This window comes from Lolium perenne, chromosome 1, assembly GCF_019359855.2.
Source record: "Lolium perenne isolate Kyuss_39 chromosome 1, Kyuss_2.0, whole genome shotgun sequence".
Lineage (NCBI taxonomy): Eukaryota > Viridiplantae > Streptophyta > Magnoliopsida > Poales > Poaceae > Lolium > Lolium perenne.
Genome location: NC_067244.2, coordinates 121,341,768 through 121,351,859, shown reverse-complemented (window position 1 = coordinate 121,351,859; position 10,092 = coordinate 121,341,768). Strand labels below are relative to the sequence as shown.

The 10,092-nt window shown below is 44.0% G+C and overlaps 1 protein-coding gene across 1 annotated transcript; it reads left to right on the top strand.

Moving 5' to 3' along the window:
• The first annotated feature begins 7,725 nt into the window (after positions 1-7,725).
• On the top strand, positions 7,726-9,386 carry LOC127300509 (protein G1-like4). The gene is made up of 2 exons (XM_051330641.2): positions 7,726-8,002; positions 8,321-9,386. The coding sequence occupies exon 2, from the start codon at positions 8,325-8,327 to the stop codon at positions 8,937-8,939; it is 615 nt and encodes a 204-aa protein (XP_051186601.1). The 5' UTR covers positions 7,726-8,002; positions 8,321-8,324; the 3' UTR covers positions 8,940-9,386.
• Positions 9,387-10,092: the final 706 nt, after the last annotated feature.

The following is a 10,092-nucleotide window of genomic DNA, read 5'->3' as shown; positions in this document are numbered from 1 at the left end:
TTATCAAGGTTTCGCAAGCAATTATCAAAAGAATTTCCATAGACAGAAAAATCATCCATGAATACCTCTACAATATTCTCGCAAAACCCATGAAAAATAGCAGACATGCATCTTTGAAAAGTAGCAGGAGCATTACATAAACCAAAAGGCATACGTCTATAAGCATAAGTTCCATAGGGACAAGTGAAAGTGGTTTTCTCTTGATCCTTAGTTTTAACAGCAATTTGTGAAAACCCAGAATAACCATCAAGAAAGCAAAAATGATTATTTTTAGATAACCTTTCTAACATTTGATCAATAAAAGGTAAAGGGTAATGATCTTTCTTAGTAACCTTATTAACTTTCCGATAATCAATGCACATTCTATACCCTACAACTACTCTTTGAGGTATGAGCTCATCATTATCATTAGGCACAACAGTCATTCCTCCTTTCTTAGGAACACAATGCACAGGACTAACCCATCTACTATCAGCAATAGGATATATAATACCAGCTTCAAGAAGTTTTAATACCTCATTCCTTACCACATCCTTCATCTTAGGAATTAGACGACGCTGATGTTCAACAACAGGCTTTGCATCATCTTCCATATTAATGGCATGTTGGCAAATAGAGGGAGAAATCCCCTTCAAGTCATCAAGAGTGTAGCCAATAGCTCCTCGGTGTTTCTTCAATATTTCCAACAACCTTTCTTCTTCAATCTCTGAAAGCTTAGAACTAATAATAACAGGATATATTTTCTTATCATCAATATGAGCATATTTAAGATTATCAGGCAATGGTTTTAAATCAAAAACAGGATCTTCCTTTGGTGGCAATGTTGTACCTAGATCTTCTACCGGTAAATCGTGTTTAAGAATAGGTTGACGAAGGAAAATTTCATCAAGCTCATTTCTTTCTTCCCTAAAAACTTCACTCTCACTATTCTCCAAATCTTGCTGCAAAGGATTATTAGGAGCAAGAGCAATAGATGCACACTGTTCAACTCTAAAATCATTATTAGGCGAATCAGCTTTATAAGGAGTTTTGGTAAATTTAGAGAAATTAAACTCATAAGATTCACCAGCAAATTTAGTCAAAATCTTCTCTTTCTTGCAATCTATAATAGCTCCACAAGTATTTAGAAAAGGTCTACCAAAAATGATAGGACAATACTTACTAGCAGCAGAACCAAGTACCAAAAAGTAAGCAGGGTGTTTAATCTTACCACATAGAACTTCCACATCTCGAACAATACCAATTGGAGAGATAGTTTCTCTATTAGCTAGCCGAATAACCACATCAATATCTTCAAGTTCACAAGAACCAATTTCGTGCATAATCTCCGTATAAAGCTCATAAGGAATAGCACTAATACTTGCACCAATATCACATAAACCATAATAACAATGATCACCAACTCTAACAGATAGCATAGGAACACTAGTCTTTCTAGACTTATTAGGATGTGAAACAATATTAGAAGCATCTTCACAGAAAATAATATGACCATCTTCCACATTTTCAGTCACAAGATCTTTAACTATTGCAACACCAGGTTCAACTTTTATTTTCTCTTCAGGTTCTATAGGTTTTCTTTTCACTTTTATTAACCGCACTATTTATAACAGAGTACTCCTTCATTTTAGCAGGGAAAGGAGTTTTTTCAATATAAGCTTCAGGAATAACATGATCAACAGTTTCAATTACAACACATTTATTTATAGGTGAATCAATTTTATCTTTATACGGTTCATGATACTTATCAAAGTTCTTCTTAGGCAATTCATAATGAGAGGCAAAAGCTTTATAAAGATTTGCAGCAACTTGAGAATCAAGACCATAAGTAGCACTCATATTACGAAATTTATCAGTATCCATAAAAGCTTCAATGCATTTATAATCATATTTTATACCTGACTCTCTATCTTTGTCGTTCTCCCATCCTTCAGTATTCTCCTGGATCCGATTAAGAAGGTCCCTTTTAAACTCTTCTTTGTTGCGTGTAAATGATCCAGAACAAGAAGTATCCAGCAAGGTCTTGTCTTGAAAAGAAAGTCTTGCATAGAAATTATCAATAATAATATTACCAGGAAGCTCATGAATGAGGCATTTGAGCATTAAAGACTTCAATCTCCCCCACGCTTGGGCAATACTCTCTCCATCATGAGGCCAAAAATTATATATGCGGTTCCGGTCTTTGTGAATTTCACTTGGAGGATAGAACTTAGAATAGAATCGGGGCACAATATCATTCCATTCAAGAGAATCCCCATCATCCAGTAATTTATACCAGTGCGCCGCTTTACCAGACAACGATATTGAGAATAGCTTCTTCCTCACTTCATCCATAGCAATACCTGCACACTTGAATAAACCGCATAATTCATGTAAGAACAGTAAATGATCTCCAGGATGAACAGTTCCATCCCCTGTATAACGGTTATCCACAACACGTTCAATAATTTTCATAGGTATTTTGTATGGAACTTCTTCCTCACCTGGCGCCTCATCCACTACCTTTGCTGTAGTAGTAGATCCAAATAAAAATTCAAGAGAAGATCTCTCCATAATGAATTATAGCAGCAGGCAGGAATAAAATCAGCACTAATAGTAAAAGTTTCCCTTACCAATTCCACTTACCAATAGCGCTTCACTCCCCGGCAACAGCGCCAGAAAATAGTCTTGATGACCCACAAGTATAGGGGGTGTATCGTAGTATTTTCGATAAGTAAGAATGTCGATCCCAATGAGGAGCAGAAGGTGTTGACAAGCAATTTTGATAAAGGATTCACTGTAAATGCTCACATACAAGTATTCAGGGGGTTTTAGTATAGCAGATGAATAAAGTATGAGTAAGTAAAATGCGAGAGTAACAATTGCAGCGAGTGGCCCAATCCTTTTTAGCACAAAGGGCAAGCCGGTTTGTTTACTTATAATGACCAAACGTTCTTGAGGACACACGGGAATTTAGTCTAGTGCTTTCGCTTCATATAGCCGATTAATCTTCATTGTTTTGATAAGTGTTGTGTGGGTGAACCTATGCTAATGCACCACCCTTCCTAGGACTAATACATACTTGTGATTATACCCCTTGCAAGCATCCGCAACTACAAGAAAGTAATTAAGATAAATCTAACCACAGCCTTAAACTCTGAGATCCTGCTATCCCTCCCGCATCGATATACCAACGGGGGTTTAGGTTTCTGTCACTCCGGCAACCCCGCAATTGGCAAACGAGTACAAGATGTATTCCCCTAGGCCCATAAAGGTGAAGTATCATGTAGTTGACGTTCGCATGACACCACTAGAAGAATAACACCACAACTTAAATATCGTAACATTGAATATTACTCAACCATAATTCACTACTAACATTTAGACTTCACCCATGTCCTCAAGAACTAAACGAACTACTCACGAGACATCATATGGAACATGATCAGAGGTGATATGATGATGAATAACAATCTGAATATAAACCTTGGTTCAATGGTTTCACTCAATAGCATCAATAACAAGTAGAAATCAATACCGAGAGAGTTTCCCCTATCAAACAATCAAGATCCAACCCAAATCATTACAGCGGTAACGAGGTGCAGCGGTGGAGACGGCGGTGATGATGATGGAGATGATGGTGATGGTGATGGAGATGATGTCCAGCTCGATGACGATGACGATGGCGTCGATTTCCCCCTCCGGGAGGGAATTTCCCCGACAGATTTCAGCCTGCCGGAAGCTCTTTTCTCTCTGGTGTTTTCCGCCCCGCAGAGGCGGCTGTGACTCTTCGCGGCCTGGCCTGCCTGTGAGGTGGGCCCATGGCGGCCCTCCTCGGCTCCTCCTTTTGGCTCCCTTCGTCCTCTGGAAAAATAGGATTTTTCATATAATTTCCGTCAATTGTTGATCTTCCGAAATATTGCATTCTGACGGCGCTTTTTCCAGCAGAATCCTGACTCCGGTGCGCGATCCTTCAATAATCATGAAACATGCAAAATAGATGAAATAACATAAGTATCATCTGCAAATATGAAATATATCAATGAATAACAGCAAATTATGATATAAAATAGTGATGCAAAATGGACGTATCAGAGAGCGCGGTGGAAACCAAGAAACACCGAAAACAGAGCCAGAACCAGCGAAGATTGGAGGGTAAACTCTGCCGGAGCCGCCGCCGGAGGGATCTCCATCTTCTCCAACATCTGCACCATCATCACCATGATGAAGAGGGAGTATTCCACCTTGGGACTATGGGTTGTGGAAGTAGCTTGATGTATCTATCTCTTGTTCTTCATAGATTGTAGTACCATATAAGCTTCCCAACATGATTATGGTCCTATATGTAAATCATATGTGGTGGATCTTTATTATAATATATTGATATATGAGATTGTAACGTATTATGTGTAATATGTATTGATAGATGCATATCATGTACCCCGTCGTTAAGTGCTTGTTCATATCCAACTTGTATGAAAGAACATGTGTGGGGAGAAGTGTGTATTGGATGGAGTAGCATGGTTGTAGTGATTGAAAAGTGACAACAACTTCAATATCTACTATGGTTGCCTCACTAGGGATAAAGTGAATACATATGATATGTTTATCGTGTGACATTGCGATAATATTGTTTGTTCAAGGCAGCGTATTTGATATTCAAACATTATGTCATATTACTAAAGGCTATACTCCGTTGATTCTTAATTCAACATTGCTTGGAGTTTTCCCTTTTTGAGGAGTATAAGAGAGATATGTTGCATGATCACTATGTTAGAAAATATGTGGGAATATGTGTCAACAAACTAAAAGGTTCATGCATGCATTTTACATGCATCAGCAATTGATCCAACTGCTGAGTGAGCTCCTTAATCTTTTTCTATGGAGCCTTCAACACCGATCGATCCCACTCGTGTAGTTTCGAGTAAACATCTGAGAGTTTTGACATCACATGAGCATTGGGTGGAGCATGCGTCCAAGCTATTGATACCACCTCTCCAACCTTCTCTTCTTTCAGCCACCGTCCCTCAAAGCAACGATGGTTCTTTGATATGCTCATCTTTGTAGCATACTCCCTCCGTTCTTTTTTAGTCTACATTCTACGAAAAATTATATAAATTAGTAGTGCATTTATTAGTACTACTTAAATTGGTAAACAACCAATTCAAGCTACATTAAAAAGAGTGACATCCAATAGATAAAAGAGGACCACTTTGTTTCCCGTATTCGTGTTGACTAAAAGCTAGAATGTAGAGTATTTCAAAATAAATTTTAGGCCTAGAATGCAGAGTATTTCATGACGGAGGGAGTATGTCTCAGTATCAATCAGGATAGACCTATGGTGCGAGCCCGTCGAGGTTAAATTGTGGACACCTATGTGTGGGAACAAATCCGACCACCCTGCGTTCCGACTGCTCTGTCAAGCTGTTCTGTCAGTTGTCCATGTTTCCCTGTAAACTTGTTCCCTATAGCCCAAATCCTAGAAACCGCAATAAGGGAGACAGTTGCGGAATGCCTACATATTAACTAGGGGCGAGGAGAACCTCTATGTTTCTCCGATTTAGAGAGAATCTCGTTCATATCACCCGGCCACACTCCAGCCAAGGGATGTTTGCTTGCTTGTGTAACTCGCGCAGATAGCGCTACGACCGTGTTTGTGTCACCAAACCGATTCCCCATACGACCATGTTAGCCTTCGATCTTTCTTTGGTGTTTCTCTAGATACTAGCACATCAATATAGTTCTTTGTTGGTATTTTAGCTGTATGTTCACATGTTGATCCCACATTAGCATCAACCCTCCAGCCATGCCATTACTCGGCACCACTTGAGCATAACCAAGTTTAAGTCTCAATCTTTCACCACTCTCTTTATCTAGATGAGTCTCAGACTGAAAGAGTATCTCAAGCCTATGTTGCTTCCGGATTTTCTGAAGCTATCTAATTGTCGGGAAATTTCCTAGTCCCCAACAATTATATCCACATGTTTTCATTGGTCCCGACGGTACTCCTTGAAGGATCCCACCAATCTTGGCGCTACATCACCAGCTTTGTGCATTTTTGGTATTTGTACTTTCTGTGGGGTTGTTTCTCCCACTGTCTTCCCCTCCAGGTTTTCCACCACACTAGCCACATGGGAAGCAGGCATGATTGCTAGGGTATTCCCTTTTAGATGGTTATCTCTCGTGCCCATGTCAAGCTTCCTCGGCCATCTCCTATCGTCCCTCTCCACAGCTCCTATCGCCCCTCTCCACAACACGACAAAAATTAGAATCCTCTTCATCCATCTCCTTGTGTTCCTTGCTAGGGACGTTGCGGCCACCACGGCTGCTGCCACCTTTGCCCCTCGAGCTGCTGCCTGCGGCCTGATTACAAATTCCCTTTTTGGTTGGTACCAAAAATCTTCCTGCGGTACCATCATGAAATCACAATACTGAAAGTTCTTCGAGTCATGTGACCCATCTCCACACTAATCGGCCACATGTCCTATAACACCACATTGAGCACAGAACCTCGGCATGTTCTCATAAAGCACCCGAAATTTGTATGGTTCCTTTCCCAGCTCAACGCTTCCGGTCACAAACCTCAACAAATGTTTCTTTAGATTAATCCTCACATAGATCCTCACAAATTTGATACAATTCACACCATTGGTGCCCATCTCCACTTCCAGCACCTGTCCAAGCTTCCCTGCCATCAGCCTAGCAACAGCAAATAGCAATGGACCACCGTGCATGGACTTCTTCCAATCAACAAGGCATTTAAATTGTGCAATAAAAGTGAAATCATCAAGATCTCGAAATTAAAATTCATGGGAAACAACCCATTCCACTTGCATCTTCTGGTAAAAAGCAGTATGACCGAAAGAGGTTTTTAGGCAAACCCTAATGATCACTGCACACTTCATGGATGAGCGATTCTCCTCGATCAATCCAGAGAGATCGACCGCATCTTCTTCCTCTGCTGTAATTTCCAGGCGATTGAGTAATTCCTCAGTACTTTCTGGAGTTCCCTAGGTAAAAGACGCACCCCGTTCTTTCCCTGTCTCCTTAGAAGCGGATCTATCGAGTGACGGCGCCCCTCCCTTCATCGCATTTGCTATCCCATCCGCACTCTTCGCAATTGTCTGAGATCTGTAGGATCGCCCGGACGCTCAGATTATTCCCAGCAGGTCTGGTGTGATTGAGATCTCCGATCGGCGGCGATTTTACGGTGGACTCCTACGTGATCGCAGGAGGAGAACCTAAACCCTAGACGAAAGGGTATCCTTCAATTGCTAATTAACCTAAGACATGATGCATGCATAAAGCTCAATAATAATTTTTTACAATGCGACATGCTTAAGTCATTGTCAAAATCAATCGTTTTTCTAGTCAGGCTCACGCATGAAGCAAGTGGCGGGGTCTGACGTGCGGATGAAATACTATCATGGCACGCAGAATAATTGCCCCATAAAATTCAGAAGTAACCAGAAACCACAATCAAGCCCGTAATCCAACTTCTACACTAGATCAAAAAGCTGACAGCCCCATCAAATCTCATGTGGAATACTGTGGCCGGCCGGACGCTCCTTCTTCCTCTCGTCCCTCTCCCTGCTCGCTGGTGGTATGTGTGTTCGCTCCTGGCTCCTGCAGCCGTTACCCCTCCCTCTCTATGGTAGCAAAAATTTAAAACCCTCTGGCCGTACCGACGATATTTCGCCGCCCCTCCCCAACTTTTTCCCCATCCACCTATGACCTATAGCGTCACATCAACTTTCATCAGCTAGCTTCCCTCCGTGATCCCTCCCTTGAAGAGAGAAGAGCTCGCCAGCCTCCATTAATACTCACCCCAAGCTTCGCCTTTTAAGCCCTCCACTACTCTCATCACTCCACTTCCATCGGCGCCGCAAGATCCACAAGCGCATGTAGCTACCATTCTGCTTGCCTGCATCTCTACAGGTTTCGTCGGAGGCGTACAGAGTGGTCGATCTTGTGTGGCCTTCCGGCGATCTTGGGCCTGCACTGCCGTCACCGGAGTAGCAAGGTGAGGTGCACCGTGCGAGCTGCTCGTGCTCCATTGTTCCCATTATTCTATCTACCTGAGTCTCGTCTCTCGTCTGGTCTCTGGAGTAGAGGAGAGCACTATTTATAGTAGATACCTAAAGATACCAGTAGCACCACACAGAGGCACACACCCTTATTTCTCCTTGAGAGGACCACCGCGCCACGGCTCCCCAAGAATCGTGTGCGTGCGCGCGCGCGCTGACTCCTATAAACAGATCTCTCATTCTTCGCTCTTGCAGGATCGTTTATTGTTTACTGACCCGCCAGTTGCATCGTTTGATTTGTTATTGGCTGCCAGATCAATGGACTTGATGCCGCAGCCGGACAGCCCGCACTCGGACGGCAGCGGTGGCGGGGCGTCGGGGACGTCATCGGCGGTATCGTCTCTCTCGCCGGTGTCGCCGTCACCGAGCCGGTACGAGTCGCAGAAGCGGCGGGACTGGAACACGTTCGGGCAGTACCTGCGGAACCACCGCCCCCCGCTGTCCCTGGCGCGCTGCAGCGGCGCGCATGTGCTGGAGTTCCTCCGCTACCTCGACCAGTTCGGCAAGACCAAGGTGCACTCTGCCGGCTGCCCCTTCTTCGGACACCCCGTGCCGCCGGCGCCCTGTCCGTGCCCTCTCCGACAGGCCTGGGGCAGCCTCGACGCGCTCGTCGGCCGCCTCCGCGCTGCCTACGAGGAGAACGGCGGCCGACCGGAGAACAACCCCTTCGGCGCCCGCGCCGTGCGGCTATACCTCCGCGAGGTCCGCGAGCACCAGACTCGCGCACGAGGCGTTAGCTACGACAAGAAGAAGCGCAGGAAGCCGCCCCAGCAGCACCACCCCGCAGCCGCCCACGACGTCCACTCCCACGACGGCAACGGCCACCACTACCACCCCCACATGCCTCCGCCGCCTCCCGGCGCTGCGGCGTGAGCTGGCTGGCTAGCTCCACGGTCTCCGCCCCCCTACTTATCATATCCTATCTATTGCTTTGCTACCACTACCAGTACGTATCATCTCTCCAGCAGGCTAGCTAGCGAGTTCTTTGCAGCTATCAAATCCCTAGCCAGCAGCTAGTCTGCTCCTCCTACTAGTACAAGTACGGATTAAATTCCTCCGTGAATCCATGCTTGCTACCCAGCTGCTAGTAATAGTTTCGTCCAGTGATCATTTTCCGACTTATTTGGTCTAGTGATCCCTACTATTCATTCGCTTGTATTATCCCCTCCCAGTCCTACTGTACGGTTGTTTGAATGTCTGTGATGAACTGATGATCAATGTTGATCGAGCTAGCAAGATCCATGACTCGTTCTAATATTTATCCTCATGTAATCGATTTCGTACCATTAATTAATCCTCATGTAATCTCTCTCTTGCTAATCTTGATCGGTCGCCTAGCTCTCTTGTTTTTACAGTTAACAAGCAATGCATGTGATGTCTAGTTGCATCATGCGAGAGGTGGTAGCTAGCCGGTGTGGCCGTGGAGTCATGTCAGTGTGTGTCGTCCAGTTGGAGAATCTAACGTACTGTTCTTCCTGGACGAGAGGGGTCACGGGCGATGGACATGATACGACGCCTCTTTTAGGGCGCTTTTGCATTGCTTTTTATGGTAAATAAATAGTACCGCTAATGCCATAAGTAGCTAGGCTTGACTGACCTGCGGCGTCTCTGTCAGCACGCTAACAACAGCTGCATACTACCTTGGAATGTATACATAAATGGGGAGGCTAGCTGCTACCAAAGTACTCCTACCTTTGCTAGCTTCTTTCAGCTCGCACCAGTTGTACTGATGTACGTGCAGGCAGCATCCAGCGCTCAGAAATTTTGATTTGAGGATATTGACATACTGCATTGCATGCAGCTCCTTTGCTACAGCTGGAGTACATATGATAATATGAGTGCAATTTTGTACATGTTGCTGCCTCTACGAAACTTTCACTGGTCGATGCATAGGATAACATGCCATGCATCTCCTTTTCCATATGCCTTTTATTTAAGGGTAGGAGAGGTAGAAGTCTGCAAGTAGATCGGAGAAGCTTTGTGTCAGGTTCAGGCTGTGCTGAGCTAAGCTTAGCTAGCTTGCTAG